The sequence below is a fragment of the Aotus nancymaae genome, unplaced genomic scaffold (assembly GCF_030222135.1).
Source record: "Aotus nancymaae isolate 86718 unplaced genomic scaffold, 86718_ANA_hifiasm-v0.15.2.pri h1tg000011l, whole genome shotgun sequence".
In the NCBI taxonomy this organism is placed as follows: domain Eukaryota; kingdom Metazoa; phylum Chordata; class Mammalia; order Primates; family Aotidae; genus Aotus; species Aotus nancymaae.
Window position 1 is genome coordinate 50,982,800 of NW_026988422.1, and position 18,598 is coordinate 51,001,397.

General features: G+C 38.3%; 1 protein-coding gene across 21 annotated transcripts in view; it reads left to right on the forward strand.

Moving 5' to 3' along the window:
- Positions 1–18,598, forward strand: part of GPHN (gephyrin) — a 689,448-nt gene that overhangs the window by 644,452 nt on the left and 26,398 nt on the right. For all 21 annotated transcript variants that reach the window (XM_064374964.1, XM_064374972.1, XM_012438040.2 and 18 more), the window contains one exon: positions 5,336–5,423. In XM_064374964.1, the coding sequence (XP_064231034.1) occupies positions 5,336–5,423 (88 nt within the window). The remainder of the gene's footprint in view (positions 1–5,335; positions 5,424–18,598) is intronic.

Below are 18,598 nucleotides of genomic sequence, written 5' to 3' on the forward strand. Positions count from 1 at the left end.
CTAAGCAAAAAGAACAAAGCTGGAGGCATCACCCTACCTGACTTCAAACTATACTACAAGACTACAGTAATCAAAACAGCATGGTACTGGTACCAAAACAGACATATAAACCAATGGAACAGAACAGAGGCCTCAGAGGCAACGCCACACATCTACAACCATCTGATCTTTGACAAACCTGACAAAAGCAATGGGGAAAGTTGCTAAATAATAATAATAAATGGTGTTGGGGAAACTGGCTAGCCATGTGCGGAAAACAGAAACCGCACCCCTTCCTGACACCTTACACTAAAATTAACTCCAGATGGATTAAAGACTTAAACATTAGACCTAACACCATAAATACCCTAGAAGAAAACCTAGGCAAAACCATTCAGGACAGAGGCATAGGCAAGGACTTCATGACTAAACACCAAAAGCATTGGCAACAAAAGCCAAAATAGACAAATGGGATCTAATTAAACTCCAGAGCTTCTGTACAGCAAAAGAAACAGTCATTAGAGTGAACTGGCAACCAACAGAATGGGAAAAATTTTTTGCAATCTACCATCTGACAAAGGGCTAATATCCAGAATCTACAAAGAACTGAAACAGATTTACAAGAAAAAAACCCCATCAAAAAGTGGACAAATGATATAAACAGACACTTTTCAAAAGAAGACATTTATGTGGCCAACAAACATGAAAAAATGCTCATCATCACCGGTCATTAGAGAAATGCAAATCAAAACCACATTGAGATACCGTCTCATGCCAGTTAGAATGGTGATCATTAAAAAATCTGGTGACAACAGATGCTCGAGAGGATGTGGAGAAATAGGAACACTTTTACACTGTTGGTGGGAGTGTAAATTAGTACAGCCATTGTGGAAGACAGTGTGGCGATTCCTCAAGGATCTAGAAATAGAAATTCCATTTGACCCAGCAATCCCATTACTGGGTATTTACCCAAAGGATTATAAATCATTCTATTATAAAGACACATGTACATGTATGTTCATTGCAGCACTGTTTACAATAGCAAAGACCTGGAACCAACCCAAATGCCCATCAATGATAGACTGGACAAGGAAAATGTGGCACATATATACCATGGAATACTATGCAGCCATAAAAAACAGAGAGTTTGTGTCCTTTGTAGGGACATGGATGAACCTGGAAACCATCGTTCTCAAAAAACTGACACAATAACAGAAAATCAAACACCGAACGTTCTCACTCATAGGCGGGTGTTGAACAACGAGAACACATGGACACAGGGAGGGGAGCATCACACACTGGGGTCTGTTGTGGGGGGCTAGGGGAAGGACAGCAGGGTGTGTGGGGAGGTTGGGGAGGAAATGCCAGATATACGTGATGGAGGTAGCAAACCACCTTGCCATGTATGTACCTATGCAACAGTCCTGTATGATCTGCACATGTACCCCAGAACCTAAAGTACAACTAAAAACAAAATTGAAAATCACATATTTTGTTCTTTTGTTCCCGAACACAGTTTTAATGTCATAATTGAATATGTATTAGTGTTTTGTTTTGTTTTTTTGAGGCAGAGTCTCACTCTGTCCCCCAGGCTGGAGTGCAGCAGTGGTGCAATCTCAGCTCACTGCAACTTCCACCTCCTGGGTTCAAGCAATTCTCTGCCTCAGCCTCCCGGGTAGCTGGGATTACAGGTGCCCACCACTACACCCAGCTAATTTTTGTATTTTTAGTAGAGACGGGGTTTCACCATGCTGGCCAGGCTGGTCTTGAACTCTTGACCTTGTGATCCACCCGCCTTGGCCTCCCAAAGTGTTGGGATTTACAGGCATAAGCCACTGTGCCCGGCCCACCATGCCCAGCTAATTTTTGTATTTTTAGAAGAGACAGGGTTTCACCATGTTGCCAGGATGGTCTCCATCTCTTGACCTTGTGATCCACCCACCTCAGCCTCCCAAAGTGCTGGGATTACAGGCATGAGCCACTGTACCTGGCATTATTATTTTATTTTTATTATTAAAAGTATCTATTGTCCCAGAAGTTTTATTTCTCTAGGGGATATCCTAAATATGGTGCTAATTCTTCTACTCTCCAGTTGGTTGCTACTTAGATTGCTGGTATTTTCCTTTGCCTACTGAAAATTCTATCACCCTCAGGGTACTTTGGGCCTAATGAAAATGGAATTACAGTGGAAAAGAGAACCATGAGTGGCAAAAGGAACAGAGGTGTCAGTTCCTGAATTAGCAAAGCACTAAATGGCAAGCTGCTGTCTTCTATTAAAGTACCAAAAATAAAAAGTCCAGGCCTCTGTGTTTCCTGGACAGTTTTGTTGTAAAGGGTGGATTTTCCCAGCATTTAAAGGATAGGTCAGTCTTAGTATTTTTTAAAGCAGACTTCTGACTTCTGGATCAACCTAAAAAAAAATTATAGCTTTGCCCTTGATCTGCTTCCCTACCAACCACAAATTCTTAGGCTGTGCCAGAACCTTTATCCCCAAAGATTAATACCATGATGGTGTGTATCTCACTGCTGCTTCATTTACAGTAACTTTACAGTAATTGTGTAGAATCAACATGTTGTAAGTTACATATTACAAGGTTTATAAAATTAGCTAATTTCTTTTTGTACTAACATAAAACTGTATTTTGTTGATAATATTCATTACCCAGTCAGTATTTTGAACCAAATTCCATGTGATGCTGCATTTGGGATGTTTTTTCCATTTACTCCATAGTAAATAGGAAACCATTGGCTTAGTGTAATGATAATATGATCCAGCAAGGCAAGGAGCCCAGAACTCTGAGCATCAGGAACGTATCACATGCATATTGTATGGTATTTCAGTACAACAGAATAATTTGCTTTCTTCCTAAACCAAAATGAAAAGTATTGATGAGAAATCTGTTCAAAATACATAAGTCAAAAAGTACACACATTATTCAAAATAATTCTAAGATGTTTGCCCAACTAGTTTAACTTTGAAATTTATATCAGGGTTTTTTTTAAGTCTTTAATGTTTTACACATAGATTCTACCTTCAATTAATGCCTGGGTACTTTTTTGGTTGCCTGTGCAATGACTGACTGAATGACTTTAAGGGGTCTCTATGTTGACAGGCTGACCTTACATGAGCCATTTTTTAAACTTTTCCTTTTGACCCTTCTCCTTGGGAGCTTTCATTCCAGAGCCAGAGTGCATGGGCAGGTCAGTGCTAGAGGAAAAGTAGAATTTCACCCAGACCCTGTAAGAGAACCTCATAGTAAATGAAGCTGTTCAGATTGGCACCGGGCCTACCTTGTCATGTTCTGTGAATGTATTTAAGTACCAATCTATGATTTTCTTCTGTGTTAGTCATGAGTATTTTCCAGAACAAAAACTACCAAGCATGCTAAAATTGAACTTTGCCAGTTGTTAGGTATGTTTGTATAATTAACTTGTTAGCATAGCATCAATAGTAATAACAAATGACTTCCTTGAAACCTTAGTTTGTTCCAGGTATTATTCCAAGTGCTTCATATGTATAAATAGTATGTCATTTAATCCTCATAACAACCTATTATGGCTACTTTACAGATGAAAAACTAAGGCAAATAGAAGTTAAACAACTTGTGCATGGTTAAACATCTAGCAAGTAGCAGTGCTAAGATATTAGCTCAGGCAGTCTGACTCCAGAGTTCACATTCTTAATCTCTGTGTTATGCCACCTCCTGACTAGCTTATCTCTTATAGAGTCTGTGAAGGTTGTGTCTTTGGTAGGTCTCAAGTTCTTCCTACCTCTGTCACACCTGGATAAAAATAGAATTTATATCCTAGATGCTATCTTGAGTCACTAACTTTCCTTCTTCCTCCCTCATTAAATAGTGCATTAAGTTAAGGGGGCATTAATAAACTTCACTGTCATGAGATATTTGTGAGAACATACGATGTCTCATTGAGAGATCATTTGGTTTCAAGTTAACAAAAACCTGCTAAAGCTAGCTTAAGCAAAGGAGATATTATGGAAGAATACAAGGTTATCTTATAAAACCCAAGAGCAAGAATACAGCTAGGCCTCAAGGGGAATGAAAGGCAGGAAGTGGAAAATCAGAAGCCAGGATTATTCCCTTTTAGTTGTTCTCATTAGATGTCCATAGGGGAGAAAGGGAAAGGAAGAGTCAGGTGGTATAAATAGGTAAGAATTTTTCAGAAAACAAGGGTGTGGCTAGATAATGTACTCCTCAAAAGGTGTATTTTCTGTTCTGCATCAATTGAAGGGAAATGCCAATTACAAGTCACATTGCCCAGTAGATTTGTATGGATTTAAAGTATAGTAACTAAACAATCCCTTTCAGCTACTCCCCATCATCCTGTCCCTCCATAAATCTTGATTCTTGGCATTTTGTTTATTCTCAGTTGATCAGTCTCCAGTTAGGCCTTTTCAACCATTCTAACCAAAGGATAAGACCCTTGTTTTCATCTCTTCTCCCCAGGCCTTCAACCTGTACCATCAAAGGGCCTGTTGCACTTACCTTTTCAAGTGACAGTCAGGAACCTGCCTAGTTTCCATCCCTAAAATTTATCCTGTATTCACACCCTATATGAGTAGTTCATACCATCTCTGTTTTCCTTGTCTTTTTTTCCCTACCTTTTCTAGTCCCAATATTATGAATACCTACTGGCTTTTCCTATTTCTAGGGATTCTCCCCTCTCCATTTCCTATTAAACTCTAAATTCTTCAGCTTGAGGGTTCTTCAAAATCATGTCCCATCCTACCTATCCCAGTCATTCCACTGAAGTCCTTCACTCTAAGCAGGCCATTTTCCACAATGACCTAGAAACAGCACAGGCTTAACCATTATTCCAAGCCTTTGCTAGTACAGATCCTCTTGCTTATGAAGCTCTTTCCCATTCCTTTCCTTTTCACCTCTCAGAATCCAGCTCATTTATCAGAGCTTCACTTAAGACATTCCCTCTAAAGAGTCCTATATGATCTTTCCAACACCTCAGGTAATTATCCTGGAGCGCCTTGGATTCCTAGGACATCTGACTTTAGTACTAAAACAGGAATATTCCTAGGCAAACCAGGACAGTTACATATCCTCCAACACCTCATTGTCTCCCTTCATTATACTGGCTTGTTAGAACAAAAAGCCTTGTCAAATTGCCAGTAGCCACTACTTCAGCATGTACAAGGTCCTTTCTTCATAATAACACTTAATGCTCCTGTTAGGCAGAGACCCTTTTGATTCCCACTTCATTCAGAATATAGTGCTGTACTCATGTTAATGCCTATTAGTGAATAAGGTGGTTTAGTTTTAAGTTGGCACTATATCTAAAATCTTTTCCTTGTGTGTTAATTTATGTCTTTATTTTTTTCCAGCCCAGATGACTTACTCAATGCCTTGAATGAGGGTATCAGTCGTGCTGATGTCATCATCACATCGGGGGGTGTATCCATGGGGGAAAAGGTATGAAAGATAGGGCTCATGAAAATTTATCTACTACAATGTTCTTGCATATGGTTGATTAACTGTGGCCGGTAGGCATCTGGTATTCAAAGCCAGGCTCCCACAGAGCTGAAAATCCGTGGGGCTTCAGAAATTACTGGTCTCTCTTAAAGGGATACAATGTGGGTAGGTCAGGGAGCTTACCCTCAGGAGCAACCTGGAGAATCCCACGACTTGTAGAATGGTTTTTGCTATTCCCCTGGAGACCTGATCTGTTCCTCACTCTATTGTACTATATTAGGACATCCTTTATACATGATATTTACTACCAGGGTAAAGCTCTAAGATCTTTCCTTCTGCTCAAATTTAAACATGATTCACCCCACCCCCCAGACCAACCAGTTCACCCACCATATATTACAAATCTACCAAGAATGCTTAGTTCTCCTTCCCCACAAGGAAGAAAGGGAGGATTAGGCATTCCTTTTGCTCCTCTTTACAAAATAATAATAAAAATGAAAATATGGCCAGACACAGTGTCTCATGCCTGTAATTCTAGTACTTTGGGAGGCTGAGGCGGGCAGGTTGCTTGAGCCCAGGAGTTCAAGACCACCTGAGCAACATGGTGAAACCCCATCACTACAAAAAATACAAAATTTAGCTGGGCATGGTAGCACGTGCCTGTAGTTCCAGCTACTTGGGGGCTGAGGTGGGAGGATCACTTGAGCCTGGGTGGTCAAGGCTGCAGTGAGCCGAGATTGTACCTCTGCACTCCAGCCTGGGCAACAGAGCGAGACCTTGTCTAAAAAAAATCACACACACACACACACACACACACACACACACACACACACACAAGTTTATAGGACTACGTATATTTGTACATGGTATATATTTATTCCTATAAAGACAATTTGAACATTTCAGTAACACTAAGTTTACATTTCTTAATGAAATGTGTTAGTGGACGATGACTATTCGGTCCATTGAATAATATTATAAAAGTAAAATATTCTTTACTAAATAATCAACCTTAATTTTTGGCTCAAAGATATTTCAGCATAAAATGTTTTGCCAGCTGATAATCCTTTTCCATATTTTCTCTCACATTAATGACTAAACTGAAAAATTACAAAAATACTGTCATAATAGCAATTTTTACTAAAATTCATATTTTCTAATAGTTTGATTTATTTTAAGCTAGATCTTTTATATATGATTGTTCTTGATCTCTGTCCTCTTGTAACTATAAAAGTGCCTAAATTTATAACCGGACTCTTTGGATAGTGAACTGTATTGGCTCTGAGAACAAATGTCAGAATTTAGCAACCTGAACAGAAGAATGCCTGCCTTCCCTTCACAAACTTTAGTGTTAGAGTCTTTCAGAATAGCACTGCAGATGCTAAAAACTATAGAAGAAAAAAATCTCACATTACATCCAGGAGTGAAAGTATTGAAGTGTGGGTAGGTGTTCTTATAGTAGACAATTGCTGGGTTAGTGTTCCCTCAAAGTCCTTTAGCCCCAGGTAGAGCAAATTGCTGCAGATCTCTCCTGAGATCACAAAGGCGAAGGGCTGAGATCTGCACTGTAGTACAGCTGAAAGAAATAATTTGCAACATGTCTGTTTTCATTGCCATCAAACTGCCTGTGGTACTCTCAATATTACAAGAGCAAACCATGAAGTCAGGGCTATTTAAATGTTAAATTTGTTATTTCCAGAAGTTGTTTCATGTATAATTTCTCTTAGTTTCTAAACAGCCTAATTGTGGGACAGTACCAATTTGGCAGAACTAACGTTTATCTTTTCTAGTACTTTCAGAGAGGTGACAAGGTTATATCATATATAGACTTGGCAATTGTGGCTCAGTTGTGATAAAGACAGAACACTCTCAGCCTAACCTTCATTAGTGCTAACAAAGATGTCATTTATGCCAAGGATTTGCTCACCAGTAAACAAAGCCAATATAGTTACACATATTAGTTTATTTATTTTACTCTCTGTGTGATAAGATACTTACACTAAATCTTTAATTTACTAGGAAAGAGATTTCAGGAACTGGGCATCCCACAGTATTCCTTAGGAGGTGCTAACTGTCCTTTTCTACCTCCTTGAGTGGGAATGAGATGATAGAGGAACCAGGAAGAAAGAAATGAAACATACATGAGCAAACTCCTGCCAGCCAACAAGTTTTAATTTCAAAAAGAATTTGAGGGTACCTCCATAGCAAAAATAAAAGAATAAAAAATAGGAACACTTGCTTCAGCCCAGGAGCTAAGCCTGAAAACCAGTTACTAAAAGACAGGGAAATCAAGGAAAAATTCAGAAGCATTATGTAGCAGTCATGAATATTAAGTGCAGAACCTCAGGTATTCAAGAAATGTATCTGATTCCATTTAAATTGTACTTTAAGTGCCTATGCCACAGGACTGGTGGGAAATTTTAAGCCACAACTGGGGCTTACTATCTCAAAGAATTATGCTAAGGAACCTGAAGGTACTTAAGCAGCACCAAAGCATCAGGGGGACACACCTGGTCACTGGTCTGAACTGGATACATCTAGAGTATTCTTGTAGTACCATTAGATCTCAGGTCTTTGCTCCTTTGGGCCATGCTAGGAGCACTGGGATCAAGTGGAGGCTGGAAACCTCAGGGCAGCTAGCTTCCTTGGGTGTATTTCACAGCCATCCCTTCTAAAGCCTGACTGCTTCCCCAACATGCTGCCTGCTAAACAGCAGGGAGGGGGCCCCTGCTTCTTTTAAGACTCACAGACCAGTACCTTCTTCCCAACCAAGGAGAAATGATTCTTCCACAGTTATTTCCCTAAAGATCTCTCCCCTCCACCTCACCCTACCCTACATAGCCTTTTCAAAGAGTTTCATTTTTACAAAACACTGAAAGTTTATTAAATAGTTAAACAGTATCTGCTTTTTGCCCTGAAAACTTAAGAATCATATGCATTACTATAAGTTTTCCTCAACCTACAAAATTATTGAATAGCTCAAAGAAAATGAAAGGTGGCAGTAACCCAGAAGGATGCACTAAACTGGCCACCAATCACCTTTTTTGCCCATTTCAAAGTCTCTTAACTTTTGCTAACAGAGTCTCCACCACCCATTATGATCAAAGTAATCACAAAGATGATAACTGATGACAAAAAAGGCTAGATTCACAAGGTTTGCCCTGATTATTTAGCAACAAGAGTGTTAATTAACCATGTAAGTCCCCTTGATTTATTTTGTAAGTCTAGAGCCACATAGCCTTAGAATATTTAAAACTAACTGGCTGGGCACATTGGCTCACACCTGTAATCCCAGCACTTTGGGAGCCCAGGGTGGGCAGATTGCTTGAGGCCAGGAGTTTGAGACCAGCCTGGCCAACATGGCAAAACCCCATCTCTACTAAAAATACAAAAATTAGCTGGTCATGGTGACACATGCCTGTACTCCCAGTTTCTTGGGAGACTGAGGCACAAGAGCTGCCTGAACCTGGGAGGTGGAGGTTCCAGTGAGCCAAGATCATGCCACTGCACTCCAGCATGGGTGACAGAACAAGGCTTTGTCTCAAAAGACAAAACAAAAACTAATCAACAATATTCCAAATAAACACAAAAAAAACTTTTCTTTAATATTTCACTAGTCCTACATCATTCTTGTTCTGCTAAATATTGAGTTACCAGTCTGCTTTCCTGAAGCCATCTGCCTCCATACTAAAGAGTCCTGGAATTCCTGATTCAGTCCCCCAGTACTATATAAAAATTAGCTAAGCTGTATCACCTCAGAAGCCTGTACTCAAGAGGTTATTGTTTGATATGTCAATATAAATATTAAAGTGTGTATTATACTCCTTTTTTCTAATGCTCTGAATCTGTCTCTGTTGCAGGCATAAACTATTCACTATAGCTTGTAGCAGAGCTTTCAGGCAAGCATTAGAGTGAAAAAAAAAAAAGAAATTCTCTATGAATGACAAATATTTTAGAGCTGTGCTTAATTTACTTCTATAACCAGTAAGATCAGAATAGAAGATAAGTAAAATTCTCTTTTGAGGTACATATGTAACTATTTCACAGGAGGTTTTTTGTTTTTGGTTTTGTTTTGCTTTTTGAGACAAAGTCTCACTCTATCACCCAGGGTGGAGTACAGTAGTGCCATCATAGTTCACTGCAGCCTTGAATTCTGGGGCTCAAGCAATCGTCCTCCCAAAGTGCTGGGATTATAGGTGTGAGCCACTATGCCAACCTAGAAGTTTTAATCAGTATTTCCTCTGAGGGTAAAATAGCAAGGGCATTGTCAGATTTCCAGGAACTTCCTGTAAAGCAAACAATTTCTGAAATATTTATATTAATAACAATTTGCCTATAAAATCTAACCTAGGACAGACTATCTCTTCTCAGATATGGCAGCTCCTCTTATGAAACTTCAAATGAATCTAATTATTCCCAGCATTTCCTTTTATAAGATGAAAACAAATATGGGGTTTTCTAGAGGCCCTCTAGGAAATTCTAAAATTAATTTTTGGTAAGAAAAGAACATTTTTTCCTAAGTTTAGATCTGATCTTTAAAAGGGAAAGTCGAAAGAATTATCAAAAAAGAATGGAGCACTTGATGAAGACCCGAGAAACAGTTCTTGGTTATCTAGTTTTTCAAAGCAACAATAAAATATTTGAAAATGAACATAGAAGGTGACGTGATTATAAATAACCTTGACTCATTCATAAATGAGGAGCCTTTGTTCTTTGCTTTTTATCTATTTAAATAAAGAGGAAATAAACAGAAAGCACAAAAAAGCATCTACACAAAAAGAATAACCTTTCTTATTGTAGGACCAGCATTGATCAGTGCCAAAGAAATAAACATATCAAAACTTAGCAAACTCACTAAAATTTTAATATGTTTCTCAGCTTCACTTCAGATGCAGTTATTAGAAACCAAGGCAAATGCAATCTCATAAAAGTTTGTCCTTTATTATGCGCTTTTATATTCTGGAACAAACTGACACTTTAGAACAAAGAGTAGTCTTCACACCTGTAAAGGTCTTTGAGACTTTTTAAGTGGACCTGCAAGGTCAACACTATTTTCATAATAATATTAAGACTTTGCCTTTTTTATTCCACTTAACCCATTCTCTTTCCTTTTTTCTTGAGTGTATGCTTGAGTTCTTCTAGCAGCTAAACTTTGTGTGGTATCTCATGAGATTGAATGAAGCAGATATGAGAATCTGACTTGTGGTAATTCAGAAGTTAAAGAGATTTTCAAAATTAATAAAACAATGCATTGAAAATAAGTTACTTGGCTGGGTGTGGTGCCTCATGCCTGTAATCCCAGCACTGTGGGAGGCCAAGGTGGGTGATCACCTGAGGTCAGGAGTTCAAGATCAGCCTGGCCAACATGGCAAAACTCCATCTCTACTAAAAATACAAAAATTAGCTGCGCATGGTGGCGGGTGCCTGTAATCCCAGTTACTCGGGAGGCTGAGGGAGGAGAATCACTTTAATCCAGGAGGCAGAGGTTGCAGTGACCCAAGATTTTGCTATTGCACTCCTGCCTGGGTGACAAGAGGGAGTCTCAAAAAAAAAAAAGGAAAGAAAAGAAGTTACTTATGTTAACGTGAAGTGGTTTCATTGTTGCTATTTTCAAATGAACCAAATATTTTTTAATTTCTTAGTTTTAATTTCTAATACCGTAAATATCAATAGGTATAACTCACATAAACAAAAGCTCTTAGGGATCCTTAATGAATTTTAATTTAAGAATATATAAAGGGGTCTTGAGACCAAAAATTCTGAGAACCGGGCTTTAAGAAAAAAAAAAATGTTATTTTTCCTTGAAAAACAAAAGAACACATATAGTTATACTTCTCTGTCATTATTGCTCCTTACATAATTGCAACTACCCATATTAATTCTGATATTTACAAAATAACTAATTTCTATGTCATAGAGAAAACTAGGTAGCTTAGATAATTGAGAAATAATATGTAACCATTTTAGCAGACTAGCAAAACTCATAAACACAAAAAACACAACTTTCTACTGCCACACGTCCCTTTTACACCTTCTTAATGTAGCAAAGATGAATCAACACATTCATTAACATGACCCAAAGATATAACCTCTCCGTAGCAAAGTATATTCACCTTAAAACGTATATAGTTATTAACTATATAATTTTAATTTCTATATAGTTAATAACTATATAATTTTACAAAAGTTAACTTAAAATGATGCTTAATAATAAATGCTCTAATATTCTATCTTACTTAGATATCATCTAGGTATCTGATGATGATTTATTCAATTTAATATCAACTCAAGACTTAAAGTAAATAAAAATCTCAAGTTATTTTGAGACTGACATACTATAAAACATAATAACTACAAAAATTATAAGGTTTCCAGAATAATTATTTGATTTCATTGATCTCAGTTTTATACTTTTTTATAATCTTAAATATTATATAGGAAGAATGTGAGCTTATTTGACAAATAAGCCTATAGAAGTTTAGGAAAAACTAAAGTGAAATAAAATATATACTTTTGTTATACTTAAGATTGATGTAAATAAGAGAAAGAACATGTCTGGGGTTTTTTTATTGTTATTTAAGTTTGGGCCTTTTTTTTTCTTGTTTATATGTACATTTTGAGACAGGGTCTCAATATTTAGCTCAAACTGGTCTCTAACATCTGGGCTTAAGCAATAATCCTCCTGCCTCAGCTTCCCAAGTAGCTAGCATTACACATATGTCATCACACCTGGCTTTTGGATTTTCTTAATAACTAAAATTATTAGGTTAGTCTCATTTGCTAAAGATTTATCCTAATTATATGAACTCAGTTTCTCAATATTATAAGTAGAATATTTTCAGTGCAGCATATTTAAAATATTATACGTTATTTAGGAATTTTAGAAGTATTTTATATAAGCACTTATTATCTCTCTAAGCCAATTAGAACAGGGCACCTTTAAAAGACAATGTAAGAGAAACCCAGTAGCACCTCCATAGGCAGGCAAGCAACTTCATCAAGCAGCTCCCTGACAACACAGCCAGGTAAACCCACAAAGATGGGAAAAAACCAGTGCAAAAAAGATGAAACCATCAAAGACCAGAACACCTCTTCTCCTTCAAGGGATCAGAACTCCTCAACAACACAGGATCACATCATGACTGAGAAGGAGTGTGACGAATTGACAGAAACAGGCTTCAGAAGGCAAATAATAACAAACTTTTCTGAGCTAAAGGAACACATTCTAACCCAATGCAAAGAAATCAAAAACCTTGAAAAAAGGTTAGATGAAATGCTAACTAGAATAACCAGCTTAGAGAAGAACATAAACAACTTGATGGAGTTGAAAAACACAGCACGAGAACTACATAAAGCAAACACAAGTTTTAATAGCCGAATCAATCAAGCAGAAGAAAGGATATCAGAGATTGAAGATCAACTCAATGAAATAAAAAGAGAAGGCAAGACAAGAGAAAAAAGAGTGAAAAGAAATGAACAAAGCCTCCAAGAAATATAGGATTATGTGAAAAGACCTAACCTACGCTTGATCGGTGTACCTGAATATGATGATGAGAATGAATCCAAGCTGGAAAACATGCTCCAGGATATTATCCAGGAGAACTTTCCAAGCCTAGCAAGGCAGTCCAAATTTCAAATTCAAGAAATACAGAGAACTCCACAAAGATACTCATCAAGAAGAGCTACCCTAAGGCACATAATCGTCAGATTCACCAGGGTTAAAATGAAGGGAAAAATGCTAAGGGCAGCCAGAGAGAAAGGTCAGGTCACCCACAGAGGGAAGCCACTCAGACTCACAGCAGATCTCTCAGCAGAAACCCTACAAGCCAGAAGAGAGTGGAGGCCAATATTCAACATCCTTAAGAAAAGAACTTTCAGCCCAGAATCTCATATCCAGCCAAACTAAGCTCCGTAAGTGAAGGAGAAATAAAATCCTTTACGGACAAGCAATTACTGAGAGATTTTGTCACCACCAGACCTGCCCTACAAGAGCTCCTGAAAGAAACACTAAGCACAGAAAGGAACAAGTACCAGTCACTGCAAAAGCAAACCAGTGGGCAAAGACCAAAAATGCGATGAAGAAAATGAGTAAACTAATGGGAAAGAAAACCAGCCAGTAACAAAATGGCAGGATCAAATTCACACATAACAATAGTAACATTGAAAGTAAACGGCCTAAATGCCCCAATCAAAAGACACAGACTGGCAAACTGGATAAAAAGTCAAAACCCATCAGTGTGCTGTATTCAGGAAACCCATCTCACATACAAAGACACACATAGACTCAAAATAAAAAGATGGAAGAAGATTTACCAAGCAAATGGAGAACAAAAAAAAGCAGGGGTTGCAATCCTAGTCTCTGATAAAATGGACTTCAAACCAACAAAGATCAAAAGAGACAAAGAAGGACACTACATAATGGTAAAAGGACCAATCCAACAAGAAGAGCTAACTATCCTAAATATACACGCCCCCAACACAGGAGCACCCAGATACATAAAGCAAGTTCTTAACAACCTAAAACAAGATTTGGACTCCCACACAATAATAGTGGGAGACTTCAACACTCCACTGTCAATATTAGATCAATGAGACAGAAAATTAACAAGGACATCCAAGACTTGAATCCAGAGCTGGACCAAGCAGACCTGATAGACATATACAGAACACTCCACCCCAAATCCACAGAATATACATTCTTCTCAGCACCACATTGCACTTACTCTAAAATTGGCCACATCATTGGAAGCAAGTCACTCCTCAGCAAATGCAAAAGAATGGAAATTGTAACAAATAGTCTATCAGAACACAGCGCAATAAGACTAGAACTCAAGATTAAGAAACACACTCAAACCTGCACAACCACTTGGAAACTGAACAACTTGCTTCTGAGTGTCAACTGGATAAACAATGAAATGAAGGCAGAAACAAAGATGTTCTTCAAAACCAACCAGAATGAAGACACAACTTACCAGAATCTCTGGGACACCTTTAAAGCAGTGTCGAGAGGGAAATGTATAGCAATAAATGCCCACCAGAGAAGAGAGGAAAGATCTAAAATTGACACCCTATCGTCAAAAGTGAAAGAGCTAGAGGAGCAAGATTAAAAAAAAAACTCAAAAGCTAGCAGAAGACAAGAAATAACTAAGATCAGAGCCAAACTGAAGGAGATAGAGACACAAAAACCCTTCAAAAAAATCAATAAATCCAGGAGCTGGTTTTTTGGAAAGATCAACAAAATAGACCACTAGCCAGATGAATAGAAAAGAAAAGGGAGAAGAATCAAATACATGCAATGAAAAACGATAAAGGGGATATCACTACTGATCCCACAGAAATACAAACTACCATCAGAGATTACTACAAACAGCTCTATGCAAATAAACCAGTAAACCAGGAAGAAATGGATAAATTCCTAGACATTTGTACTCTACCAAGACTAAACCAGGAGGAAGTTCAAACCCTGAATAGACCAATAACAAGAGCTGAAGTAGAGGCAGCAATCAATAGCCTACCAACCAAAAAAAGTCCAGGTCCAGACGGGTTCACAGCCGAATTCTACCAGACATACAAAGAGGAGCTGGTTCCATTCCTTCTGAAACTGTATCAAACAATACAAAAGGAGGGAATCCTCCCTAACTCATTTTATGAGACCAACATCATCCTGATACCAAAACCAGGCAGAGACTCAACTAAAAAAAGAAAACTCTGGGCGCAGTGGCTCACACCTGTAATCCCAGCACTTTGGGAGGCCGAGGTGGGTGGATCACGAGGTCAAGAGATCAAGACCATCCTGGTCAACATGGTGAAACCCCGTCTCTACTAAAAATGCAAAAAATTAGCTGGGCATGGTGGCGCGTGCCTTTAATCCCAGCTACTCAGGAGGCTGAGGCAGGAGAATTGCCGGAACCCAGGAGGCGGAGGTTGCGGTGAGCCGAGATCGCGCCATTGCACTCCAGCCTGGGTAACAAGAGCAAAACTCCGTCTCAAAAAAAAAAAAGAAAAAAGAAAACTTCAGGCCAATATCCATGATGAACATTGATGCAAAAATCTTCAATAAAATACTGGCAAACAGATTGCAACAGCACATCAAAAAGCTTATCCATCACAATCAAATAGGCTTCATCCCAGGGATGCAAGGCTGGTTCAACATACACAAATCCATAAATGTAATCCATCACATAAATGGAACCAAAGACAAAAACCACATGATTATCTCAATAGATGCAGAGAAGGCCTTTGACAAAATTCAACATCCCTTCATGCTAAAAACTCTCAATAAACTAGGTATTGATGGAATGTATCATAAAATGATAAAAGCTATATATGACAAACCTACAGCCAATATACTGAATGGGCAAAAGCTGGAAGAATTCCCTTTGAAATCAGGCACTAGACAAGGATGCCCTCTCTCACCACTCCTATTCAATATAGTATTGGAAGTTCAGCCACAGCAATCAGGCAAGAAAAAGAAATAAAGCGTATTCAATTAGGAAAGGAGAAAGTCAAACTGTCTCTGTTTGCAAATGACATGATTGTGTATCTAGAAGACCCCATCGTCTCAGCCCAATGTCTTCTCAAACTGATAAGCAACTTCAGCAAAGTCTCAGGATACAAAATCAATGTGCAGAAATCACAAGCATTCCTATACACCAATAACAGACTTAAAGAGAGCCAAATCAAGAGCAAACTACCATTTACAATTGCTACAAAGAGAATAAAATGCCTAGGAATACAACTAACAAAGGATGTAAAGGACCTCTTCAAGGAGAACTGCAAACTACTGCTCAATGAAATAATAGAGGACATGAACAGATGGAAAAACATTCCATGCTCATGGTTAGGAAGAATTAATATCGTGAAAATGGCCATACTGCCCAAAGAAATCTATAGATTCAATGCTATCCCCATCAAGCTACCAATGACCTTCTTCACAGAACTGGAGAACTTCACTTTAAACTTCATATGGAATCACAAGAGAGCCCACATAGCCAAGACAATCCTAAGCAAAAAAAACAAGGCTGGAAGCATCATGTTACCTGACTTCAAACTATACTACAAGGCTACAGTAATCAAAACAGCATGGTACTGGTACCAAAACACAGACATAGACCAATGGAACAGAACAGAGGCCCCAGAAGAAACACCACACATCTACAACCATCTGATCTTTGACACACCCAGCAAAAACAAGGAATGGGGAAAGGACTCCATGTTTAATAAATGGTGTTGGGAAAACTGGCTAGCAATGTGCAGAAAGCAGAAACTGGACCCCTACCTGTCACCTTACACTAAAATTAACTCCAGATGGATTAAAGATTTAAACATAAAACCTAACACCATAAAAACACTAGAAGAAAATGTAGGCAAAACCATCCAGGACATAGGCATAGGCAAGGACTTCATCACTAAAACACCAAAAGCAATGGCAATAAAAGCCAAGATAGACAAATGGGATCTAATTAAAATTCAGAGCTTCTGTACAGCAAAAGAAACCATCATTAGAGCCAATCAGCAACCAACAGAATGGGAAAAATTTTTGTAATCTACCCATCTGACAAAGGGCTAATAACCAGAATCTACAAAGAACTTAAACAGATATACAAGAAAAAAACAAAAAAACCCCATCAAAAAGTGGGCAAATGATATAAACAGACACTTTTCAAAAGAAGATATATATGAGGCCAACAAACTTATGAAAAAATGCTCATCATCACTGGTCATTAGAGAAATGCAAATCAAAACCACATTGAGATATCATCTCATGCCAGTTAGAATGGTGATCATTAAAGAATCTGGAGACAACAGTTCAACCACCGTGGAAGACAGTATGGTGATTTCTCAAGGATCTAGAAATAGAAATTCTATTTGACCCAGCAATCCCATTACTGGGCATATACCCAAAGAACTATAAATCGTTATACTATAAAGACACATGCACACGTATGTTCATTGCAGCCCTGTGTACAATAGCAAAGACCTGGAACCAACCCAAATGCCCATCAATGATAGACTGGACAAAGAAAATGTGGTACATATACACCATGGAATACTATGCAGCCATAAAAAATGATGAGTTCGTGTCCTTTGTAGGGACTGGATGAATCTGGAAACCATCATTCTCAGCAAACTGACACAAGAACAGAAAGCCAGACACCACATGTTCTCACTTACAGGTGGGTGTTGAACAATGAGAACACGTGGACTCAGGGAGAGGAGCATCACACACTGGGGGCAGTGGTGGGGGGTAGGGGAGAGACAGCAGGGGGTGGGGAGGAAGGGGAGAAAGGGGAGGGTGGGGAGGGATAACATGGGGAGAAATGTCAGATATAGTATGCACCTAAAGTTAAATAAATAAATTTAAAAAAAAAAGAAAAAGACAATGTAATTTATGAATACCTTATAGAAATAGGAAGGAAAACACTTTACACTCACAAAATGAAGTAAATGCTTTTCTGTATTACAGACACATGGACACACAGAGAGATAAGAAACACAGTAGCTTCAGTTCTACTTACAACTTGAGCTAGAAATCAAAAGTAAATACAGAACCATAATAATTCATCAGTCCACTAATAAAGAGCTATTTTCTTTCCTAGAGGGTACAAAAATCTTAATTGATTTGGTTTCAGAATGGACAATAAGAGGAATAAACAAGAAAGACTAATAAGCCAGATTCTCTGTCTTCTCTTACCCAAACAAAATAGATTCTATCATCCTTTTACAGAGATCACCAAATGATTAGACCATAAAACCAAATTCCTAATCATTCCAGCCACAAGGGGCAATAGCTTATTGGCTGCGTGCAGAAACAAAAACAGAATCAAAATGAATACAGAGGCTAAAATAGAGAAACCAAAAGTTACCAAATTTATAGTTTTATTGCTGCTTAGAATTCATTCCAGGAACCAAGGAAAGATGTACCCAGGGTTTTTTTTGTTTGCTTTTGTTTTTTGTTTGTTTGAGATAGTGTCTTGCTCTGTCACCCAGGCTGGAGCACAGTGGTGTGATTGTGGTTCACTGCAACCTCTGCCTCCTGGGTTCAAGCAATTGTCGTGACTCAGCCTCCCAAGTAGCTGGAATTACAGGCGTGTGCCACTACGCCTGGCTAATTTTTGTATTTTTAGGAGAGATGGAGTTTAACCATGTTGGCCAAGCTGGTCTCGAACTCCTGG